Source organism: Rhineura floridana, chromosome 11 (genome assembly GCF_030035675.1).
Source record: "Rhineura floridana isolate rRhiFlo1 chromosome 11, rRhiFlo1.hap2, whole genome shotgun sequence".
Taxonomy (NCBI): Eukaryota; Metazoa; Chordata; class Lepidosauria; order Squamata; family Rhineuridae; genus Rhineura; species Rhineura floridana.
In genome coordinates, this window is record NC_084490.1 from 69,572,721 (window position 1) to 69,598,430 (window position 25,710).

Below are 25,710 nucleotides of genomic sequence, written 5' to 3' on the forward strand. Positions count from 1 at the left end.
AAGTAATCCAAGGGGGCCGTGAACAGTAAAGAAATGAATTATTTATTAATTTTTTTAAAAAAGTCTTCACTCCCTCTACACTGTCTGCTTTCCACTGCTGCTGCAGATGACACCTCCCCCTTGCTCCAAACGAGAGGGGAGGCCTTTTGTTGCAGCGCCGGAGCGTTTTTCAGGCACACTAAGGGCAGGCATCTGCCTATAAAATACATGGCAGATGCCAAAGGAGGCTGAGGGTGGAGCTACCAGGAAGAAGAGGGGATTACTATCACAGATTCCCGTCTCCTTGTACTGCCGCTACTGGCAACGCCCTTACTTAGAATGAGAGGAGGGCTTTTTGTGAAGCAAAAAGAAGCAAGCCTGCAAAGAAAGGCTGCTTTCCCCCTTCCTTCTTGGCAGCCAGCCTCCCTCCCTGGGGGGAGGGGGGGTCACAATTTTTTTTCAGCTTATAAAGGGGGTCCTGTGCTCATAAAGGTTGGGAAACACTGCTTTAAGCGAAAATAACCTTTAAGTGAAGCAATTGTCTTCACTTGTACTGTATGCAATCACCACTAGATGGCAGCGGCATCATGCCAATAAAGTATACGTTATTGCAAAGCGCACGAACATTAAGAGGGGTAGGGGGACAAATGGAGCATTTTATAGCGAGGCAACGTTAAGTGGGGCAACATTAAGCGGGGTATGCCTGTATTTATGTAAAATCATGTTGGGATTTAAATTGTGAACAGACCTAAACTTCTTTCTGAACTTCTTTCCAGAATTATGAACTTGAACTAATCTATTGAAGTTATTTTCATCTCACCTGTTCTCTATTTCTATGCTTTTAATTTCAGCTGCAGTATCTAAAACCACAAGATGGAGCTCTTCAACCTCTAATACAAAAATACTAAAATCATAAAACTATTTTTTAAAAAACTTTTAAATATACCTAAAGCTTTTTTTGTACAAATAGTTAACTGAATTTATAGAATCATAGAACAATAGAGTTGGAAGGGCCCTATATGGCCATGGAGTCCAGCCCCCTGCTCAATGTAGGAATCCAAGTTATATTTATTCACTAATAGGCAAAAAACCTTGCAGTTTAAGAACATACCTATAAGCCAACAGATATTTCTATCAAACTGTAAAAAGCAGGGAAATTGGGCAGCTATAGTGAACGCACCAGGGGAGCAGGAAACCTGACCTCCTCTCTGAGATATTGTACTGCCCAAAAATTTGTCAAAATGCAAATACAATTTGGGTTGGTCTTTCACAGTCCAATCCAATTTCTATGTAGCTTGGAAGAATTTGGTAACGTGCCTGTGAGCATATGGTGAGTGGTGCCAACACCCGCAGTCAGCTCAAATAACAGAAATAACATTATGTATCCTAGAAATCTGTGTCAATTTTATCTTCATTAATTTCAAAGCCTTTCTATTGGTGAATGTCATATGATGGTGAAAACAGCCTTTTCTGTTTCAAACTGGACTATTTCTATTTTGGGCACATTAACAGTTGAATCTGAAACTGCAGTTTGATGTAAAATCGGACTGATTACATGTTGCTCCTTAAGCAGTGACTCTAGCTGTTGGAAAAAACAAACCTGGTCTGCCCAAAACGCACATGTTCAGCCTGCTGCTTAAACCACTTCACTTAAGGAAAAGTGAGCATGATCAATTAAAAACATAGAGCACATCTAGAATTTTGCTAAAGTATATTTCATCTCCGACTGTTTTATCTTGTGCAAACTAAAACACTCCTCATGTCCACTGGAAACTATTCTGCAGAATAGTCAGCGCCATTATTCCACAATTGTTTTTGGAGCTTTTTTTTAGTGTTGCAAAGTGTTGCTGTACTTCACCTATTCACAGAAACAGAACCAAAAGAAAATTATTTACTATAGGAAGCTTCAAGAAAATTGCAAAGTAAATCAGACATATTTAAAGTGACTATCTGAACTCTAAACTGTCTTAATATTGTTGCTTCCTCTCTGCTAAAACAAGATCAGCACAACACATCTTGTTTTTGTTATTTGGGCTGATTGCAGGTGTTGCCACCACTCACCATATGCTCAGAGGCATGTTACCAAATTTTTCCAAGCTACACAGGAAGTGGATTAGACTGTGAAAGACCAACACAAATTGTGTTTGAATTTTGCAAATGTGTAGGGCAGTACAATATCTCAGAGAGGAGGTCTGGTTTCCTGCTCCCCTGGTGCATTCACTAGAGCTGTCCAATTTCCCTGCTTTTTAAAGTTTGATATAAATATCTGTGGGCTATAGGTATATTATTAAACCGCAAGGTTTTTTGCCTATTAGTGAATGTCTCTGCTTTTTAATCTGGGAGGTAAGAAATGGGATCCTGTGCAACATTGCTGAGAATGGATTGATCATGTGCATGCTTATTGAGTTCAGTGGGATTTACCCCCCTGCAATCATGCTTAGGATAGATGAAACTGGCCGGGGGGGGAGGAGGAGAAGGGGGAGGGAGGACTGGTGTGGGCAGTGGAGGAAGAAGAAGGAAGAGGGGAGGGGAGGAAAAAGGGAGAAGGGAGAGGAGAAGGGAAAGGAAGGTTTGATCATCTGCATGCTTACTGAGTTCAATGGAATTTACTCCCATGCAGTCATGCGTAAGATAGGTAAAACTGACCATGGGGGGAGGAGGGGCAGGGGAAGAGGAAGGAGGAGAAGGGGAAGGAAGGGGATGGGGAAGGAGGGATAAGACAAAGGATAGGAGGAGAGGAGGGCAGGTTTGATCATTTGCATGCTTTTTGAGTTCACTGAGATTTACTCCTGTGCAATCATGCTTAGGATAGCTGAAACAGGCCTGGGGGAGGGGCAGGGAGGGGATCGGGTGGGTGGGCACTGGGCATAGGGGAAGTCCCTTTCTTTTCCAAAAGGAAAACACTGTAAACAGTATCATTGTTTTTCAGCGTTTCCCCCACCTTTTTATTCTACAGCAGGCACATGTAGTCTCCCACCCAAATTTAAACCAAAGCTGTCCCTGGCCACATCCACACCAGACCTCTATTTCACTTTAGACAGTCATGGCTTCCCCCAAAGATTCCTGGGAAGTGTAGTTAGTGAAGAGTGCTGAGAGTTGCTTGGAGATGCCCTGTTCCCCTCACAAAGCTTCAATCAGAGTGGTTGATTGTTAAACAACGCTGGCCACTGGTGCTCTGTCAGGAGAACAGGAGTCCCCTCTCAGTACCCTTCAGAAACTACACTTCGCAGGATTCTTTGGGGGAAGTTATGACTGTCTCAAGTGAAATAAAGGTCTGGTGGGGGTGTGGTCCCCTGATTAGTCAGCTGTGAGTCTGGCTTTTAGAACACTGTTGGTTATTACTGAGCATGCCCCAGCTTATCATTGATTTCAATGCTAAATTTCTTATATTAAGAATCATCTAGGCATTTTTTAAAAACTTTTAACCTGTAGAAGATGAAGTTTTGTTTTGAAATGAGCTTATGGGAAGCATCAGAATAGCATGGGGGGTATTTTTAATTTAACATTGAGGAATGCAAAACTCCATGCTGGCTATAGTATACAGCCTCTCGTGGCTGTAGAATAAATGTATTGATAAACAATTAACTAGTGAGATTTTTTTATTATGTCACTTTTTCTGCACCAGCTTCATTGCAGTGCACAAATGTTACACATGCTTTTTTATTTTACAATATTTGTATTTTACAATACAAAAAAACCTTGAAAAATCCATCAAATCAAATACAATTGCTTGGGCTTACTTCCAACCAGACATGTATGCAGGACATCTAACTTAGGTAAACAGAAAATGCACATATCAAAAGTGATCCACCACAATAAATGTTATCCACACTCCTATAATTACAAATGTAGTCTTACTTCTATGTGTTGCAAAAAATAAGATGTTATTTGTGGAACCTTCAGAGATAGTTATCATACCATCGTAGAGCTGGAAGGGGTAATAAGGCCATTGAGTCAAGCCACCTGCTCAATGCAGGAATCCAACTTAAACCATACCCAATACCTCCAGTATTAGAGAGTCCACCACCTCCCTAAATCATTGGTTCCATTGTCGCACTGCTCCAACAGTTAGGAAGTTTTTCCTGTTCAGCTGATATCTGGCTTCCAGGAACATGAGCCCATCATTCTGTGTCCTACACTCTGGGATGATCAAAAAGAGATCCTGGCATTCCTCTGTTTGACAACCTTTTAAGTACTTGAAGAATGCTATCATATCACCACTCAGGCTTCTCTTCTCAAGGATAAACATGCTCAGTTCTTTCAGTCTCTCCTCATGGGGTTTGCTTCCAATCCTCTGATCATCCTTGTTGCCCTCCTCTGAAACTGTTCCAGTTTGTTTGTATCCTTCTTAAATTGCAGTGTCCAGAACTGGAGGCAATACTCAAGATGAGATCTAACCAGTGCCGAAGAGAGGGGAACTAGTACTTCATGCAATTTGGAACCCATACTTCTGTTTAATACAGCCTAAAATGTCACTTGCCTTTCTGCAACTATGTCACACTATTGGCTCATATTCAGCTTGTGATCAACAATTCCAAGATCCTTCTCGCATGAAGTATCACCAATCTTATAACTGTGCATATGGGTTCTTTCCCTAGGTGTAGAACTTTGCACTTACGCCTATAAAATTTCATTCTCTTATTTTCAGCCCAATGCTCCAGCATATCAGGCTCACTTTGAATTTTGTTTCTGTCCTCCAGGTTATTAGCTATCCCTCCCAATTTTGTCTCATCTGCAAATCTGATAAGTGTTCCCTGCACCTCCTCATCCAAGTCACTAATAAAAATATTGAAGAACACTGAGCACAGGACCAAGTCCTGCAGTACCCCACTTGTTACCACCCTCCAGTTTGAGAAGGAACCATAGATAAGCACTCTTTGAGTGTGATTCTGTAGCCAACTGTGGATCCACCTGAGAGTTGTTCCACCCAGCCCACATTTAGCTAGCTTGCTAATCAGAATATCATGAGGCACTTTGTCAAAAGCTTTGATGAAGTTGAGGTATATTATGTCCACAGCATTCTCACAGTCTACAAGGGAGGTTACCCAATCAAAAATGAGGTTAGTCTGGCAGGATTTGTTCATGACAAATCCATATTGGCTTCTAGTAATCACTGCATTGTGTTCAAGGTGCTTACAGGTTGACCACTTTATAATCTGATCCAGAATTTTCCCGGGGATCGATGTCAGGCTGGCTGGTCTGTAGTTACCCAGTTCCTCCTTTTTGCCTTTTTTGAAGATAGGGACAACATTAGCCCTCCTCCACTCATCTGACACTTCACCCATCCTCCACCATTTTGCAAAGATAATAGACAGTGGTTCTGAGAGTTCTTCTGCCAGTTCCCTCAATAATCTAGGATGTAATTCATTGGGCCCTGAAGATTTGAACTTGTTCAAAATGATTAGGTATTCCTTGATCATTTGTCTATCAATCTCAAGCTATAATCCTGCCCCTTCAAATTCACATTTGCCGGGGGGGTCATAGACCCCCTTTTGGGAGAAGAGTGAGCCAAAGTAGGAATTGAGCACTTGTGCCTTTTCTTTGTCATCTGTTATCATTTTACCATCTTCACTGAGTAGCTGTATCACCATTTCCTTTCTCTGTCTTTTACTATGGACTTACCTGAAGAAAGCTTTTTTGTTGCTTTTGGCATTTCTCACTAACCTCAGCACATTCTCAACTTGAGCCTTTCTGATGCCATCCCTGTAATTACATGCTACCTATCTGTACTCTTCCTTTGTAGCCTGGCCTTCCTTCCACTTCCTATATGTGTCCTTTTTGTTTTCAGGTCATCTCTAAGGTTTTTGTGAAGCCACACTGGTTTCTTCTGCTGGCTTCCCCTTTTTTCCTTGTTGGAATTGTTTGCACTTGTGCCTTTAGAAATTTTTTTAGAAACTTCCATCCATCTATATAATTTTATGGACATGTTTGAAACAACTGTGGATGTGCGGGAGTTTTGTGTTAATCTAATCAGATAGTCAGGGCTAGCCAATATGGTGTCCTCCAGATGAAGTTGGACTACAATTTCCATCATACCTGACCATTGGTTTGCTGTCTGGGACTGATAGGAAATGTAGTCCTACAACATCTGGAGGGCACAATGTTGGCTACCCCTGACTATCTGATTAGATTAACACATACCTCCTTCACCTCCTCCATTGTTTCAAACATATCCAAAAAATTATGACTCTATGTATGACAGTGAATTCTTGTCCGAGGTAGAAGTTAATCTGCAATCCTATACAATTATGCATTTAACTTAATTCTGAGTAAACATACAGGACTGCACTCCACCAGAATATATTTCAGCATTTAAAATCATGGGCCATGCACAAGTAATAAGTTGTCTAAAAGACAGACCATTAACAAGTGAAGCTTTCCCAATAATTGTATTCCATACTAAAAAGGCTTAGCCTGTTTAATTTCTGCCTGACACAGCTGATAAAGGAACAAAAGCCCTGTTCTCCCCCAATACCAACCCTAAACCACACAAAGAACTCAAGTTAAAAGTAAAAACATCAACAAAATTTGGGCAATATGATAATATATTTTAAAATAAAAAAATTAAAATGAACATCTGTAACTGTATAAAATGTAACTTTCTCTCCAGCAAAAGTGACAGGACACTAGACATAAATGCATACATGCTTGATAAACAGCAACAATAATACTCTTGCTTGTGTGCCGTTTTACATTTTAGAAACTTAACATTATTCATCATTGTTTTTGCTCAATTACTTAAACTCTTAGCCTAACCTACCTCACATGGCTGTTGTGAAGATATAAAAAGCAGCATTAAAATGGCTGCAAAAGGAGAATTATGTTACAATTGTAGCCCCATTTACCCAGGAGTAAGCCCAACTGAATTCGACAGGACTTACACAGGAACCTAGGAAGTTGTGTTATACAGTATCAGACGATTGGTCCATCTACTTCAGCGCTGTCTACACTGACTGGCAGTGGCTCTATGTGATTTTTAGGCAGGAGACTCTCACTGCCCTATCTGGAGATCCCGGGGATTGAATTTGGGACATTCTGCATACAAGGCAGATGCTCTATTACTGTCCTTCCTCTTTACTTCTGAGTTGACATGATTAGGATTGCACTGTTAGTGCTTGTTTTATAGGTATCAAATGTAATTTCTTTAACCAGAGTGATGCATCTTTGTACTATAAAGGGCATGTTTTTTCTGTTCCTCTTTCCTGCAAATTAGTACAGCTTCAAGACTTCAAGCAATCTTAATCTAGCTTGATTACTGCAATCATATACCCAGTTTGATTATTTGGGAGTAAGCCTCATTAAACATAAAGAGACTTACTTCTCAGTAGACGTTGTACTATTACCTGTAACAGTGAATTTTTAATGAGTGCCTGGAATTTAACCTAACTCTTTAACATCTACCTAGTAGTAGTATTTGCACAAAATAATTTCAAGGGAATACCTGTACCATTCAAGGGAATGCAACCTAGTTGATATGAGGAAAGGAATGGACACAAGGCAGGAGAAAAAACTGGAAATGGCAGCTGTTTAAGACCCAGCAGGGATTCCTATGCTTGGTGTCCAAAACAGCTCACTCATCATTCAGAGCTCTGACTTCACTCTTTTCTCTTGGGAGAGGGATATAGCAGCTTACTTTTTTGGGGGGGCAGTGTCCCCAAGGTGCTGTGGGACTGCATGGGGTCCTGGACCCTTGGCCCGTGCACCACCTGGCCCCTCCCTGCCACCAGCCATGCATTGAATGAATTTCTGACCTCTTGGTTCTAGAACATGGAATCTTTGAACAAACTTTGCATATATTTTTCTTTCTCTTTCCTGTTTCCCATGTTACTCAAATTTATTCCAAACATTTCTATTCCTCAGTTTTAGTTTTATACGATCCCGGAAAAAATGAAAGAGAGAAGAATTGGTAATCAATTCCCAATCCTGCTAAAATTAAGTTCTCTGTGAAGTGCTACTGATGTCAGTCTGAGAGATATAAATGCTTGCTTAAACTTTACCACTGAAATCAATGGGAACAAAGTTCTGTGGCTGAGCTGTGCGCTACATTTATCCCAAACACAAGGGCTGGAAATGTTCTACATTGCAAAATAGAAAAAGGAATGGAACCTATAGTGACTATATTCCCAACAACAGTAGCTCAACCACTTTACTTTTATGTAATTGAACTTAAACTACAGAAGCTCCTTGCAGAAATTGCAAAGGCATTAGGAAGACTGGAGGATACAGCCACTTCACTTTCAGCAGTGCCCAAATCAAATCATTCAGTCAATCCTGGTTTTGCACTACCTTATCTTGCTATCTATAAATTCACATAGAGAAATACTTTTAAGAAATATTTTAAGACCTATATTCACCTGGACTGTGTGCTTTAAGTTTTGATTAAAATCATGCTCCATAATCTAGCATAGATTTTAAACCCTCTGGAAAATATTGTTTAATTTTTATTATATTTGACACACTGGCTTAGTTCACGAATAAGCCAAACCATGGTTTGCCACAAATGTGCAGGTTCCCAGGGAGGAGACTGCAGCCACTTTGCTCCTCCTCCAGTCCTGCTGCACTGCTATGTGTAAACTAAATCATGGTTTGCCTTAGTGTGTCATCTGACCTGGGATCATTTGTCTCCTCCAGGCAAATCGCTAGCTGTAAATCAAGTACAAACTTTCTTCATGGTTTGGTTTAACATGGCATGTGAACCAGGTCACTATCTCATATACTGTGGACTTAAAAAAAACTTTAAAAGCATACTGTAATAGTAATTATATTTAGAGGGAAAGTACATTAGCAGCACAAATAAAAGTGTATTGCTTAAGCAGATCTAACATGAGGATGAGAGCACATAGCTCCATACTCTTGAGAGAACACTAGGTTTCCATTTCATAGAAATGCCAATTTTGGGGCTGAAATTGCCTAGAACTAAAGCAGAAAGAGTCAAAAGTGATCCCCTCCAGATGTTGAACTCCAACTTCCATCAGCCCCAGCCACATGGACAATGGTAAGGGATGATGAAAATTGCAGTCCGACAACTCTTGGAAGCATCACACTGACGATCCATAAACTAAAGGAATAACATTATTACAGCATCTCCTCCCATTCCACACATTAAAGAGAATAGCTATATTTGACATATAGATAAATACAGTACAGCAGTGGTTCCCAACCTTTACGAGTATGGGACCACCTCTGTAAGCTAAAAATAATTTGTGACCCTCACACACACTAATCATAAAGTTAATCTGTTAATTGAAAAAATGGTGCATGGCAAAATCACATCTCCAAATAACCCTTTCCATAAAAAGCTCCCTGCAGAAAGGGAGGTGTTGCTTTCTTTTCTTAATGCAAAGGTTCATCAAATTGGTATCCCCCAACACAATGTCTGAAGATGTACAATCCTGTCTCCTAACACCAGTGGGTTAGTGTTGAGCTGCTGAGCTTTTTCTAAAAAAAATATTGATAAGCAGCAATGTGGTGGTGATGGGGATGCTAGATTGTGCACAGCAGGTGTATGGATTAAGTTGGGGTGATCATCACAACTGAGATGGTTAGCATGCATTTGGGGAATGAGAGCGGAGCAGAAGATAGATCAATACACATACAAACATACCTGCTCCTCCTACAAGTGTCTGCAGGCATGCATTTGGGCACATGGGAGGAGGGAAGCCCTCAATTGACACAGCATCCTTTGAGACAGAGATTCAGGGGGGTAGAGTGTAGGTAGAAGAACCTCTGGCACACATACTTAGCCTCAGAGATGGGGGGCAAGCAAGTCCTGGGCTTTCTTATTGCTCTGTCTGGGCCAAAGGCGAGACCTGGGCAACCTCACAAATAAGAATAGTTTTTAAAAGGAGGTGGCAGTGAAGCAGGAGCCAAGAAAGGCAGGCAGGCTGCCAGGAAGGAAGGGGGAAAGCAGCTTTTCCTTGCAACCTTGCTTCTTTTTGCTTCAAGCAAAGCCCTCTCCTCTCATTCTGAGCAAGGGCGTCATCAGCAGTGGCAGTGCGAAGAGATGGGAGTCAGCGATAGTAATCCCCTCTTCTTTCTGGTAGCTCCATTCTCAGTCTACTTTGGCATCTGCCACATGTTTTATAGGCAGACACCAGCCCTCAGCGTGCCTGAAAGATGCTGTGCTGCTTCAGCAAAAGTTCTCCCACTTGCTTGGAGCAAGGAGGAGGTGTCGTCTGCAGGGGCAGTGGGGAGCAGACAGTGTTCAGGGAGTGAATACATTTTTTAAAAAGTTAATAAATAATTCATTTATTTACTGCCCCCCGGATTACTTTGCAGCCCCCTTGGGGGTCACGGCCCCCAGGTTGGGAACCACTGCAGTACAGTAAAGCAAATGTTCAGTAAAGCAAATGTCAGTCAGCAGGATATAAATGCAGCAAATACAATACATAAAAATATGGCTAAGGATGAAACCAGAGCCTTTAAAGCAGTGGTTGCCAACCTTTTTGGACCAGTGGGCACACTCTGAAATTTGAGAAAATGCCATGGGCACCTCTCCCAAAAGGGCTGCCATGGGGAGCATGGCGTAACATAACATTAGAGAAGGTACACTCATTATTGCTCACCACCACCACCATCTCATGCCTACCATGGAAAATCAGCTATGACCTGCTGGTCCTATGCCCTTGCAGAGAGCACTCAATATAGATGTTTGCTTCCTCCCCCCCATACTGCTGCTGTTGCCTAATAACAGGAAGGATTCCCCATTACTGGGGAAAATATACAAGGTGGCCACACCACACTCTTTTGTACACCTTTTCAATACATACACCACACATCATCTCTTCCTCTCTTTGCTCGAAACAGCAATATCCACTTTGGAAAAGAGTGACAGAATTACCTGCCAACAGCTCCATGTGGCTGGTGGGCAATCCCAATTCCTGTTGCTCCTCCTCCCCCCCGGAAAAAAAAGGAAGTGCCTGCTTTGAGCTCCACATGGCTGGTGGTAACAACAGCTGAGTCATGAAAGATGGCCCCAATTGCCTTAGGAATGCCAAGGCAGACTTTTGCAGGCAGCATGGCACCTGCAAGCACCGGGCTGGGACCCCCAGATTATGCATAATTATGCATAATGCAGATTATGACATAATCTGATTGCTGAAAAAAAAAGATATAAATGTAAAATTAAAAACAAAAAATACTACCACCTTGTCCGTCTATTCAGCAGGAAGATTCTTGTGGATAGCAACATAGCTGAAATCTATTGTTCATAGAATCATAGAATAGTAGAGTTGGAAGGGCCTATAAGGCTATCAAATCCAACCCCCTGCTCAATGCAGGAATCCAAATCAAAGCATTCCTGACAGATGGCTGTCCAGCTGCCTTTTGAATGCCTCCAGTGTCGGAGATCCCACTACTTCTCTAGCTAATTGGTTCCATTGTCATATGGCTCTAACAGTTAGGCAGTTTTTCCTGATGTTCAGTCAAAATCTGGCTTCCTGGAACTTGAGCCCATTACTCCATGTCCTACACTCTGGGACGATTGAGAAGAGATCCTGGCCCTCTTCTGTGTGACAACCTTTCATGTACTTGAGGAGTGCTATCATATCTCCCCTCAGTCTTCTCTTCTCCAGGCTAAACATACCCAGTTCTTTCAGTCTCTCCTCATAGGGCTTGGTTTCCATTCCCCTGATCATCCTTGTTGCCCTCCTCTGAACCTGTTCCAATTTGTCTGCATCCTTCTTGAAGTGAGGAGAGCAGAACTGGACGCAGTACTCAAGATGAGGCTTAACCAGTGCTGAATACAGGGTAGCTAATATTTCACGTGATTTGGAAACTATACTTCTGTAAATGCAGCCTAAAATAGTGTTTGCCTTCTTTGTTGCCACATCACACTGTTGGCTCATATTCAGCTTATGTTGCACATAAGGATGTTTGAATCAGGACCTGGAGCACTGTTTTATTCACTAATGCAGTGATTCCCAAACTTCCCCCCCCCCATGGACTTCTTGATAATTGCTGAGGCTGTTGGCAGACCACTAAATGACCTTTCTGTTTGTTGCAGCAATTGTAATGTGCTGTGATAGATGCTGTATGATTTTTAATTGTTCTGTATTTTTATTGCTTCTTTTATTTCTTATATATCATATTTTATTGTATTCCAGAGAATTCAAACAATAAAATACAATATAAGAAATAAAAGAAGCAATAAAACACAATTAAAATTAATGTGATGGACTTGACATCTCCTGTTTTCAACCACAAATGTGGGCTACCTGAATGAAGCTCGCAGATCACAATATGGAACCCCTGCACAAATATATAGTTTTACCCCATATAACATTTAGGACTTCCTAGACTGAGACATCTTTAGGTTCAGCAGTACAGGCAAGAGCACTGCTTGTAGACAGAGGAGAAAATCCCTTTATGTAGGGCAAGAGTGACTTCACCGGTGGCCCTCCAGTTGTTGCTGGGACTCCCAATTCCCATCAGCCCCAGCCAGTATGACTTATGGTCATGGGTAACAGTAGGTGCAGTCCAACAATATCTTGAAGACCACCCATGAAGTATGGAAATTTTGACAGAAATATGTGGGAGATTTCCTTTAAAAACGGGGAAGGTCTTAGGCAACTACCTACAAAAGAGAGGACTCTGTTTATGTGAGTCTGCTAAACATGCACAGGTTCCAAAGTACTGGAACTAATCTCTCCCATTTCCCCAGCAAGCAAAATTACTATAACTTAAAAATCATGCCTGGCAGTTACCATGGGGTGACGCTTACATGTGATTATGTGTATGTGTGTGTGTATGCCTCGTTTCTTTTTTATTTTTACTACATCAAACTTGTCCTGATAACATGAATCAGGAAGGGAAATAAGGGTTGGACTAGCGGGTCTGTCCCATCCTGAACCAGTGCAGGATGCAGCTACAGCATCCCTGACAGATAGCTGTGGAACCTCTATTCAAATACTTCCAAGAGAGGCAATCATCTCCTGCAGCAGTCTGTTTCGTTGCAATTGCCATTAGGAAGTTCCTCCTAAAGTTTAGCCAAAACCTGATGGAAAAGGCGCCCGCTAGACAGGCGCACCCACCCTGCCTCGCTCCTCCCTCACACACTGGCAGGAGAAGGAAAAGGTGACGCTTACTTTACCTGAGATGAGTCCCTGCAGCAGGGACAATGCCAAAGCGAGCAGGGGGCCGCAGAAGCCTAAGAAGACGGAGGATGGTCCGACTCTCCTCCGCCGTTCTCGGCGCCGCATCCCCGCAAGCCTACAAATGCTGCTTGGCCGGCGTGCCCGCCCTCCGCCTATCTCTTTCACGCGGGCGCCCGACAAGTTCGTTGCCCCATCGCCCTCGAACTCCCCTCGTCACAATGGCGAAGGAAAAGGGGGAGGGTCGAGGCAGAAGACCGGGAACGAAATGACGACACGTGACGGCTGCGTGCGGCTGAAACTGCGCGCGCTAATTATGCAATTCTTCCTTTCAGAGTCTGTGCCGCACCTGCGCAATTGTCAGACATTTTGGGTTTTATCGTTGTTTCTCGTCGCCTTCAACGCCGGGACAGCACCGAAAGAAAAGGTGACTAAGGCGCGCTTTACTGTGATTTTTTTTTATTCCTTAGCTTTTAAGATTCCGTAAGACAAGATTGTTATCCTTACTGCACCAGATGGACTCTGGAACGCTCTGCGCTTGTTTAGTGCTGCCCTACCCCTAAGCGAAGTTGTTGCCAGTGTCGCCTTTTGTTTATGGATTGTCATGACGTTCGTAGGACATCGCAGGGCTAATTGGGAGAAGGCCTGTCATATTAGACTGTTTTAACTAGTAAATAGGGAATTTGGAAACTGGTGTCAAATATTTGCTCTAGCGACTTAATTTCTTACAGAGCCATTTAAACTTCCAGAATGGACATGATGAAGAAAATAAAACTATGCTTTAGATTTCTAAAAAACAATTTGCCTTCATTAGGTTGGGATTCTTAGAAACTATATTGATAATGTTCTGTCTCTTGTATCCAAAAAGATGTTTCTGAACTACATAATGTTGAAACTGAAGGGACAACGGATTGATTGAAGTTGGTTCCTCCATTAACTGGATTCTTACTTCACAATCTGCAGTGTAGACTGAGTTCCTGAAATACAAATACTTCATAAAAATTACACACAATCACAAATCTGCATAGTAGGATTCAGAATCAACACTCTAGGATTCAAAAGAGCACTTTGTGGTTGATAATAAGCACTTCGATTTTTCCTTGAAATTAATGGAATGTATAGGAATTCAGTAGCTTTTGAACACTTATTTGTGTAACAGTGTTTTGTTAAGTATGCCCATGTCCTGCGAAGCTTTCTCTTTCATCCAGACACACCACAGTAACTGGTTACTCTGTGATGAGGACTAGTCACTTTGCACTCACTCAAAAGTATTCTGATATTACTTTAGCCCTTTCAGGTCTGAGCCTAGGAATGAAGTCAGGTTGCAGCTGTAAATCTTGGTGAATTCTACCATTTTCCATAAAGGTCCTGCTTGCGGACTTCCTGTAGGCTTCTTTGAGAACTCCCGGGTGGATGCCATCCAGACATAACAATTTGTCAGTTTTTATTTTATCAGTAAGGCCTAGAACTTTATCTCAGGTCAACAGTATTTGCCTCAGTTCCGCAGACTCCCTCTCTGGAAATTCTGTTCGTACCACACCCCATAGACGATCATAGGGCAGTGTCCCCAAAAAGGCATTTTCCGCTATCGCCCCTGTACTATGAAACATAAAACTGCTAGTTGCTTCAGGTGTCTTGTAAACACATATCTGTTTGCCTAGGCTTTCCCTGACCCATAAGATGGGACCCCGTTTTCGTTTTCCCAGAATTCTTGCTTTTGTTTTGATATGATTTTATAATAGTGTTTTACAGGTTTTTGTTTTTAATTGTATTATTCATTGTTTTTATGTTACATTAGACATCACGTACAAAATTTAATTTTTTTATAAAGTTTATAAATACTTCAAAATAAATACATAAATAAAGTTGCAATACAGTGAGTTGTCCAAGGATATTCAGTAAGTTTCATGGCTGAAAAGGGTTTTGACATAGTTATGATTGCACTGAACAGGAACAGACAGCTATAGAATTCCAAGATAAAGTTATGGAGTTCCCAAAGAATATTTAATCCTCATGTCCATCAACAGCAGTTTTGTTTTATGCATTACACAATTTCTGTATCATGGAAATTACTTCTTTGTGTGATTGTCTGCTGTTCAGTGCTCCGGTTATATATTTGAAAATAAACAGATATTCCCAAAATATCATAGGACTTTAGTACTCTTTCTTCACTGACTGTGTAAAAGATGGCCCCTGAAACTGAATGTCATGAACCCCATGGAGCATTCCTGGAGTGGTCATGAGGAGGAATAGATAGAATGGAGTCTGGGGGAGGGGCCCAGTGGCTTGCAACAGGGGGGTGCTGAAGCAGAAGGCATCATTACAGAAATTACAACCAAAGAAACGCTGTCTGGCTATGAGCCAGCCCCTCTTCCCACCACCCAAGCTGCCATCTGCTGCATGCACCTCCTCTAGAGTAGGAAAAATAGGGGCTGAACCTGAGTTGGTGTGTGGCAAATCTCGTTGAAGTGCTGCTGCTGCCATCACCATGGACATGCAGAGAGATGCGAAGGTGTGAACAGATAGTGATAGCTTTTCAACTTAGAAGGAGAGATTGCTTGCTCGTGCAGTCCCCTTCAGTGAAACCTTCCCCACGCAAATAGAGAGACCCTGCCCCAAACCTAATTAAAGGATGTCAAGGTGTGTGTCTAATTGGTGCAACAATGTCTTAGCTTGAGTAGCAATGCCTAGTTATGCTGTCTAGAGATGCAAAATCATGCGTAGCCTGTGAGCTGATCTAGGAAATGCTAAGAAATAATGGAGAAGAACATACCAGAGAGTCTGAATCCAATGGAGATGACTAGGACATTTTACTGTTCGGAAAACTGAGGAAGGCCAAACAATACTACATATACAGCCATGAGAGTGGCTGTATACTATAGCCAGCATGGATTTTTTGCATTTCGCAATGTTAAATTGAAAATTCCCCCTGATGCCATTCTGATGCTTCCCGTAAGTTCATTTTAAAACAAAACCTTACAAAATGTATAGTCCTGAACTCAGAAATGCTTGCTTAACAACTGTCTAAGTTTTCATGATGATACACACAACAGTCAGAGAGAATTGAGAGTTCAAAGTGTAAAACGAGAGGGGGAAATCCAGATCCCTGTTGGACTTTTTTCTGTCAGTGGTCTCATAATTTGTTGAAAATAATTAAAAACCAGCCATATTCACAAAGTACCTGTAATACTATTACCTTGCCCCATACTCTGACCTTTATCATCTGCTGTTCAAAAGTTCAAAAATGCATGGATGAGTTTTAATTAATTTAAGAAATTTAACATTGAAGTCAATGATAAGCACGGACATATTCAGTAAGAACCACCTGTCAGTGTTTGAAAAGCCAGACTCATACAGTAGGGCCCTGCTAATACGGCGGGTTAGGAACCAGGCCCCTGCCGTAAAGCGGAAATTGCCATAAAGCGGGGCCCCATAGACTATAATGGGCCGAGTCGTGCGAAAATGACATCAAAATGGCGCGCGATGGAAAAAACCCACTCTATTAGCGGAACAAGTGCTGTAAGAGCGGAGCCTTTCCCTAATTGAAAACTGCCGCATGAACGAAGTGCCGTAATGCAGAACGCCGTAAAGTGGGGCCCTACTGTACCTGTTTGGCTTAGCTACTCAGGTGGCCACACCCAAGCCAGACATTTATTTCACTTTAGACAGTTATGGCTTCCCCCAAAGAATCCTGGGAAGGGTAGTTTGTGAAGGACGCTGAGAGGAGACTTGTATTCCCCTGACAGAGCTCCAGTGGCCAAAGTGGTTTAACAGTCAGCCCCCCTTCTGGGGATTGTAGCTCTGTGAGGGAAATAGGCAGAGCTTGGAAAAGTTACTTTTTTAAACTACAACTCCCATCAGCCCAATTCAGTGGCCATGCTGGCTGAGGCTGATGGGAGTTGTAGTTCAAAAAAGTAACTTTTCCAAGCTGTGAAAATAGGGCTTCTCCTAGCAACTTGCAGCACCTTCACAGACTAGGATCCTTTGGGAGAAACTATCACTGTTTGAAGTGGAATAAATGTCTGGTGTGGATGTGGCCATGGAGATCTTTGGTTTAAATTTGGGTGGGAAACTGCATGTGCCTACTATAGAATAAAAAGGTAGGAGGGAACTCTGAAAAACAATGATACTGTTAACGTTTTACTTTTGGAAAATAAGGAGGCCTTCCCTCTGCCCAGTGCCCACCCACTCAATCTCCTACCCTCCCTGCCCTTCCCCCAAGTCAGTTTCATCCATCCTAAGCATGATTATATAGGAGTAAATCCCATTGAACTCAAAAAGTATGCAAATGATCAAACATGCCCTTCTGTTGAGGCCCAGACGGCGAGGGGGCTAGATTGGGGAGAGGAGTCGGATGAGGATGACATTACTTGGGACGTCAGGGAAGGAGAGTTTAGTAGGGAGGGTCCTGACAGATCTCAGTGCCCCAAGCCCAGCACATCAGGGGAGGCAGAAGACTGGGATCCTTTGAAGTTGAAGCTCAGATCAACCCAGTCACCTTTTGGGTGTGCTTGCCCCTCTCCCTCAAGATACACCTGGTGGTCCATTGCTCCCTGATTATCCTGGAGAGACCACCAGACCCTCATACAGTGCAAGAGATACCACCGCCGCCTATAGAGGTGGAAGGGCAGGAGGAGTACGAGGTGGGGTGGATCTTGGACTTACGGAAGCGCTGTGGGCAATTGCAGTACTTGATTCATTGGAAGGGGTATGACCAGGAAGCGCGCTCTTGGAAAGCAGCCACCAACGTCCATGCACCGGATTTGGTGAGAGAGTTTCATGACACCTACCCAAATAAGCCCAAACCTGTGGGGTGAGGGAAGATTGGGCATGGAGGGGGGAATGATGTTGTGACCCAGATGGAGAGATGAGTCAGATGAGGTTACTTGGGACATCAGGGAAGGAGAGTTTAGCGGAGAGGGTCCTGACAGATCTCAGTCCCCTAAGCCCAGCACATCAGGGGAGGCAGCTCCTGACCCTCCTGCCAGTCTGCTGCTGGACCAGTTGAGTGATGCTTCCCTGGACATGCTATCCACACCCATGAAAGAATCCTCGCCAGACACTTCAAACGCTTCCCAGCCAATCAGCGTTCAGGAGCCAGAGCCTGTGTTGTCACCTAGCGAAGCCCCCTTACTGATGTATCAGCTGAAACACACACCCCGTCACCCTGCGCAGGGAGGTGCGAGAAGAGAGACTTCCAAAAAGGGAAACTGAGGAGGAGCCGTCACCTATCCACGAAAACCTTCCCTACTTAAGTCAGTGTCTTTTGAGACACAAGTGCTGAGTCAACTTTCGCCAAATGCTGCAGAGACTGCTTAGTCAGATTAGGTAGCAAAGTAGTGAGCCAGAGTAGTCAGGTATATGAGACTAACACTAATAAAAAGAGAAAAAGACCACCTCATCTCAGTCTGAGTCCTTCAGCTCTGGGCAGGATACCTCCCCTCCTCCTCTCTCATATCCCCTCCCTTTTGCCCCTTCCCTCACCCTTCCTTCACCCTTCCATCCCCATCAATCCCCTCCCCCTCCTTCCCCCTTTCCTCTCCTGCCCCCTTCTTCTCCTCCATGGTCAATTTTATCTATTCTAAGCATGAATGCACGGGAGTAAATCCCATTGAACACAATAAGCATGCAAATAATCAGATCTACCTTTCCCCTCCCCTTCTCTCCTTCCCCTCCCCACCTCCTCCTCCTCCCTTCTTCCTCTCCTCCCCTCTTTCTCCTCCCCTCCCCTGCTCTTCCCCCTCCCCTCCCGTTCCTCTGTGGTCAGTTTCACCTATCAAAAATGGAAATGGAGTGCCTTCAAGTTGATTCTGACTTTGTTGAGCCCCAGCTCTCTCAGGAGGATCAAGGAGGGGGGCTGGATGAGCATCAGAACCAGCTGCTAGAGCAAGGGGAAGAATCAGACGGTGTTGTGGCTAGCAAGGATGAGGTGGGAGGGGGGGTGTTTGACACTGTGCCAGTTCCCACGGACAGTTCTCCCGCCGAAGAAGACTGTGCTCAGCTTCCAGATGCCCCCAGGGTGCCGTTGGAGGATGTCTTGGCGTGGGCACCAACTCCACCCACCCTGAGCTCCCCCCTTGGCATGTCAAGCACTTCCCCACCTCTCAAAGCCGAGTCAGCACCTATCAAGGCTGTATTGTGGGATGAGCCGGCGGAGGCATGCCCCCTTTCGCCCCGCACCAGAAGTGCTTCAGTCAGAGGGAGGTTCTTCAAAGGAGTCAGAGATTAAGGGCGAAGACTTTTCTTATTTAAGCCTGCTGCCCCCTGACCGAGGTACTGACTCAACTTCCTTCACACGCTGCAGAGTTTATGTAGGTAGCTTAGGGATTGCAGTGAGCTAGCATAGTGTGCCTATGAAACGTATTGCCTTCGATGTTACTTTAATAAAACAGGAATTGATTCCATCCTCGTCTCCATCTCGTGAGTCTCGCTCTGGGCAGGACAGCTTGAGTCAGCCACCATCCCTCTTCACTGACGTTCCCATGACTGAGAACATGGAGGCAAGCAGCGGCGCAGAAGGGGGAAACCCAGTCACAGTCAAGACCTTGTACGCCGAGATCCAGAACCTCAGAGCAGTTACCCAGAATCTGCAAATCGAGAATCAAAACCTCTGTGCCTTGATCACCCAGAGAACTGCGGCGCCAACTCCAGTCAAGTCTCCCATAGGGCTACCTTCCCGTTATGGTGGCCAGAGTGACCAGTTCACCATGTTCTTAGCCCAGTGCAAATTGTATATTCGCGTATGTCAAGCCGAGTTTCCGACTGCTGATGCGAAGGTGGCATTCATCATTAGTCTCCTAGAAGGAGAGGCGGCCAAATGGGCCACCTAGTACCTGATCAAGAACGACCCTGTTTTGCAACAGTATACAGCTTTCACAACTGTCATGTCTGAAATGTTCCGTGATCCCCAATGGAAGAAGACGGTTGCCCGCCAGCTGGGGACCTTGAAGCAAGGAAAAGGTTCTGTGAGGGTGTATACCAACGCATTCTGGGTCTTATCCCAAGGAACGGATTACAATGACCCAGCCTTGATGTACTTTTACAGGAATGGACTTAGTTTGGAAGTACTGGACAAGTTAGCATGCTCCACTCCGCCAAACATCCTGAAGGGCTTGATCCAACTGTGTTTGCAAATAGACAATTTGCTTGAAGGATGTCAGTTGGAGCGTAGAACAGAAACCTCCCGTACCCAGGGACCGATACCTCTCCCCCGGATGCGCTATCCGCCTAGCGTGGGAACTTCGACTCCATCGGGGGAGGAGCCCATGCAAATTGCCGGGGCCTGAGCACATTTGTCAGAGGAGGAGAGGGAGAAGCGCAGAAGGGACAGATTATGTCTATATTGCTGGAAAAATGGGCACCTGGCCGGGGCTGCCCAGCCAAGACAGGGAAGATGCAGCTGCCGGAAAACTACAAATCCCAGCTCTCATAGAGGCCGGAGAGTTGGAAGACAAGGAGACAACTCATCCTCTGCTGCAACCCCTTCCGTCCCAAGGCGCTCTACTGCTGCCCATCTGAATTACTTTGTCCTCAGGGGAGAGCTTTCAAGCCAAGGCTATGATTGACAGTGGGGCCTCATCGAGTTTCATGGACAGTGATTTCATCCGAGAGCATGGCATTCAGATCCAAGAACTGGAACAACTGCTGGCAGTAGAAACCATAGATGGACGGCCTTTAAAGTCGGGGAAGGTGAACAGAGCAACAGAGAGATTGGAAGTGGAGATTCCTGGGCATTGTGAAGAACTGTCTTTTTATGTGGCGTCCTTGCCTCGTTTCCTGGTGGTGTTGGGAATGCCTTGGTTGGTCCAGCACAATCCAACTATTTTCTGGGACGAGGCAGTGGTGGTATTCACCTCAAAATACTGTCATCAAAGCTGCCAGCCATCCAAGGAGCTCGAGCCAGAGGTGGTGGCTGGAGTGCTTCCTCAAGAGGAAGCATCCTTGCCCACTAAGTATGAGGAGTTTCAGGATGTGTTTGATAAGAAAGAGGCGGATCCACTGCCCCCCCAGCCATACAACTGCACCATAAACTTGATACCAGGGTATTCCCGTGGGATGGATCTACTCCTTGTCAGAACCAGAGTTGGCAGTGCTGAGGGAATTTTTGGACACCAACCTGAAGAGAGGCTTTATTCGCCCCTCCCAGTCCCCGGCTGGGGCACCTCTGCTGTTGTCAAGAAGAAAGGTGGAGAATTATGCCCATGTAATGACTATAGAGCATTAAATCAGATCACCATCCCCAACAGCTACTACTTGCCTCTCATCAAGGAGATGTTGGAGCAATTGCAATCCGCCAAGATATACACCAAGCTGGACCTGAGGGGGGCTTATAACTTGGTGCGGATGAAGGAGGGGGGTTAGTGGAAAACTCTGTTTAAGACATGCTATGGACAGTACAAGTACCTAGTAATGCTATTGGATTGTCCGGCGTGCCCAGAGTCTTCCAAAATTTCATGAATGACATCTTCAGAGACTGTGTGGATCGCTTTATGATTTTGTGTTTACATGATATTCTGGTTTACTCTGACTCCCTCGAGGAGCATGAAGCACATGCGCGAGCTGTATTGCAGAGGCTGCAGGAGCACCGTCTTTACGCCAAGCTGGAAAAGTGTGATTTTGATCTGACCACGTTGGACTTTTTGGGGTACCGCATTTCCCCAGGAGGGGTGGAGATGGACCCTGGGAAGGTTCAGTGCATACTCACGTGGCAGCCCCCCAAAACCAAGAAGGACCTACAACATTTCCTGGGGTTTGCCGATTACTACCATCGCTTCATAGCTAATTACTCCGACCAGACAGCCCCTCTCACGGATTGCCTGAAGGGCTCGGGTCCTTTCCGTTGGACAGAAGCCGCACAACAAGCCTTTGAAGAGCTGAAACTGTGGTTTGGTTTGAAGCCCATCTTGCAACACACCTACCCCACGTGTCCTTTCGTGGTCAAGACAGACACGTCAGACGTAGCCATCGGTGGAGTTCTTTTGCAACCAGCACAGAGGGGGAGAGGTTTGAGACCCTGCGCTTACTTCTCATGGAAATTGACTGATTCTGAGCAAAATTACACAGTGTGGGAAAAGGAATTGCTGGCCATCTGAGATGCCTTTGAAACTTGGTGACATCATTTGGAGGGGGCGCAGCACGAGATTGAGGTGCGCACAGACCATTGGAATTTGGAGAGCCTCCATACCACCCAAAAGCTCAACCATAGACAGGCGCTGGGCAGCTTTTCGCACACTTCCATTTCAAAATCCATTATATTCCCCAAGCCCAGAATAAGAGGGCCGATGCTCTATCCCGCAAACCAGAGTACTTGGAGAATCCCACCCCAAAGTTGCCGCAGTTTATTATTCCCCCCAAGAGGGTGGTAGTCAGGGCATGTCAGGATTCATAGGTGTCTGAATTACATGCGGCTCAAGAACAGGACTCATTTGTCAAGGAGAAGCTCTCTGACTTAGCCAGGCAGTCTGGTGCAGGGCAGGAGGACTTTACTTTGAATGAAGGGCTGTTATATCACAAGGATGCCATTTATGTGCCCCCTGGAGAAATGCGAGCCAGAGTCCTGTGTCAGTGCCATGACTCCCCTACTGCCGGGCATTTCAGGGTCTTTAAGACTTTACAAGCGGTAACCAGGGAGTTTTGGTGGGCCTGGATGAAGAAGGAAGTGGAGCATTATGTCCGATCTTTCCCTACCTGCACACGGGCCAAACATGCCATGGGACAGCCAACGGCGCTTTTAGGACCACTTCCCACTCCACAGGGCCCTCCACAGGGCGGATGGTCACCATGGACTTTATCACAGATCTCCCAACCCTCACAGGGGAAAACCACCTTGTTGGTAGTCGTGGATGCTTTCATGAAAATGGCTCATTTAATTCCATGTACCCCAATGCGCAAGAAACAGCCCACTTGTATGTGCAGCATGTGTACAGGTTACACGGTCTGCCGGACAGTCTAGTCTCCGATCGAGGGACACAATTTACAGCGCGGTTCTGGCAAGCAATGTGGCAACTACTACAGAGTGAGCTGAGACTGTCTTTGGCTCATCACCCCCAGACGGATGGGCAAACGGAGAGAGTGAATGCAGACTTGGAGCAATATTTACATTGTTATGTCAATTATCAGCAAGATAATTGGGTCTCCTGTTTACTCTTGGCGGAGTTCGCTTACAATAATGCCGTGCATGCTCACATGCAACAGACTCCTTTCTTCGGCAACCTAGGGTACCACCCTCAAGCCTTTGCCGCCCCTTGACTCAACCCATCCGTCCCAGCAGCAGCAGAGTTTGTACAAGAACTTCAAGCCATGCAGTAGTTATTGAAGGAGCAGTTGGATAGGGCCAAGGAGGACTATAAGAGATGCCGACCAGCATCGTCAAGAAGGGGCCCCCATCCAAGTGGGCGACAGAGTATGGCTGTCTACGCGCTATTTGCCTACCCTAGGTTGCTGCCACAAGTTGCAGGACAGGAGAGTGGGACCTTTTGAGGTGGAAACGCAAATCAACCCAGTGGCCTTCCGGCTGAAGCTATCCCCCACTTTCAAAATACACTCAGTGTTTCATCGATCTCTGTTGACATTGGAACATCCTCCTGACCTACATCGAGGTCAAGTGGAGCCGTCTCCCCCTCTCTCAGTGAATGGGCAGGAGGTGTATGAAGTGGAGCAGATCCTAGATTCAAGGAAGCGCCGGGGGCACCCCCAGTATATGATACACATTCGGGGGAAACAGTGGAGGACGTTCACGCCCCGGACTTGGTGAGAGACTACCATGAAGCTTATCCGAATAAGCCCAGACCTCGGGGGTGGGGGGAATGGTGCATGGAGGGGGGGATGATGTCAAGCCCCAGCTCTCTCAGGAGGATCAAGGAGGGGGGCTGGATGAGCATCAGAGCCGGCTGCTAGAGCAAGGGGAAGAATCAGACGGTGTTGTGGCTAGCGAGGACGAGGCAGGAGGGGGGGTGTTTAACACTGTGCCAGTTCCCACAGACAGTTCTCCCGCTGAAGAAGACTGTGCTCAGCTTCCAGACGCCCCCAGGGAGCTGTTGGGGGATGTCTTGGTGTGGGCACCAACTCCACCCTCGAGCTCCCCCCTTGGGATGTCAAGTGCTTTCCCACCTCTCGAAGCCGAGTCAGCACCTATCAAGGCTGTATTGCCAGATGAGCCAGCGGAGGCACGCCCCCTTTCGCCCCGCACCAGATGCCGAGAGAAGCGCTTCGGTCAGAGGGAGGTTCTTTGAAGGAGTCAGAGATTAAGGGCGAAGACCTTTCCTATTTAAGCCTGCTCCCCCCTGACCGGGGTGCTGACTCAACTTCCTTCACACGCCGCAGAGTTTACCTAGGTAGCTTAGTTAGGGATTGCAGTGAGCTAGCATAGTGTGCCTATGAAACGTACTGCCTTCGATGTTACTTTAATAAAACAAGAATTGATTCCATCCTCGTCACCGTCTTGTGAGTCTCGCTCTGGGCAGGACAGACTTATGGCAACCCTATGAATAGGGTTATCATGGTAAGCGGTATTCAGGTGGTTTACCATTGCCTTCCTCTGAGACTGAGAGACAGACTGGCCCAAGGTCACCCAGTGAGCTTCATGGCTGTGTGGGGATTCGAACCCTGGTCTCCCAGGTCATAATCCAACACTGAATCCCGTTGAACTCAATAAGCATGCAAATGATCAATCCATTCTCAGCAAACTTGCACAGGATCCCATTTCTTACCACCCGGATTAAAAAATGGACTGCCTTCAAGTCAACTCCGACCTATGGCAACCCTATGAATAGGGTGTTCATGGTAAGCGGTTTTCAGAGGGGGTTTACCATCGCCTTCCTCTCCAAGATTAAAAGCAGAAAAATTCACTAATAGGCAAAAAAACACAAGCCCTTGTGGTTTAAGAATGTACCTATAGCCAACAGATATTTCTAGCAAACTTTTAAAAGCAATTGGGCGGCTATAGTGAATGCACCAGGGCACATGTTACCAAATTCTTCCAAGCTACACAGTAAGTGGATTGGACTGTGAAAGACCAACTCAAATTGTGTTTGCATTTTGACAAATTTGTAGGGCAGCAGAATATCTCAGAGAGGAGGTCAGGTATCCTGCTCCCCTGGTTTGATAGAAGTATCTGTTATAGATACCATAGTTATGGCTATAGGCACGTTCTTAAACCACAAGGGTTATTTTGCCTATTAGTGAATAATGATATAGAGTTGCATGCAACAATAAGGCGATTGTTTTGAACTTTGATATATGGCAGGCTAAAACTTAAAAACACTTAAATACATTTAAAAATACTGTAGTAGAGAAGAAAAAAACATTCAATGTGTGTGAAGCAGACAGAAGGATTGTTTCATTGATAGATCACAGCATTGTTTCCTGGATTGAGATCACTATGAAATGTACCACTGTAACTTTCATTGTGTGCTCATGTTCTATTGTCACTAAGCAACACAGAGACTCATTTGACAGCTTTATTCTTTCCTGGTTTGCTGTCTCCTTTTATTTTTTAACTTATAGAAGAAAACACTACTTTTAAAAAATATTGGATTTTTTGGTTGTGTCTGCTGTTGGGTGGATGATCTCTACTTTCAATTAGAGTTGCTGGACAGGATTAGAAAGCAATCAGAGTCTAGTATCTCTACAAAAAATTATT

The 25,710-nt window shown here is 44.8% G+C and overlaps 1 protein-coding gene across 6 annotated transcripts in view; it reads right to left on the minus strand.

Annotated features, from left to right (window-relative positions):
- Positions 1-13,585, minus strand: part of ZPBP (zona pellucida binding protein) — a 73,617-nt gene extending 60,032 nt beyond the window's left edge. For 2 of the 6 annotated variants that reach the window (XM_061590428.1, XM_061590427.1), the window contains exon 1: positions 13,070-13,579. In XM_061590428.1, coding sequence (XP_061446412.1) covers positions 13,070-13,178 — 109 coding nt within the window. In that variant the 5' untranslated portion in view covers positions 13,179-13,579. Of the gene's footprint in view, positions 1-13,069 lie in introns of all 6 variants that reach the window. The other 4 variants (XM_061590430.1, XM_061590429.1, XM_061590426.1 and 1 more) reach the window with 4 other exon arrangements.
- Positions 13,586-25,710: the final 12,125 nt, after the last annotated feature.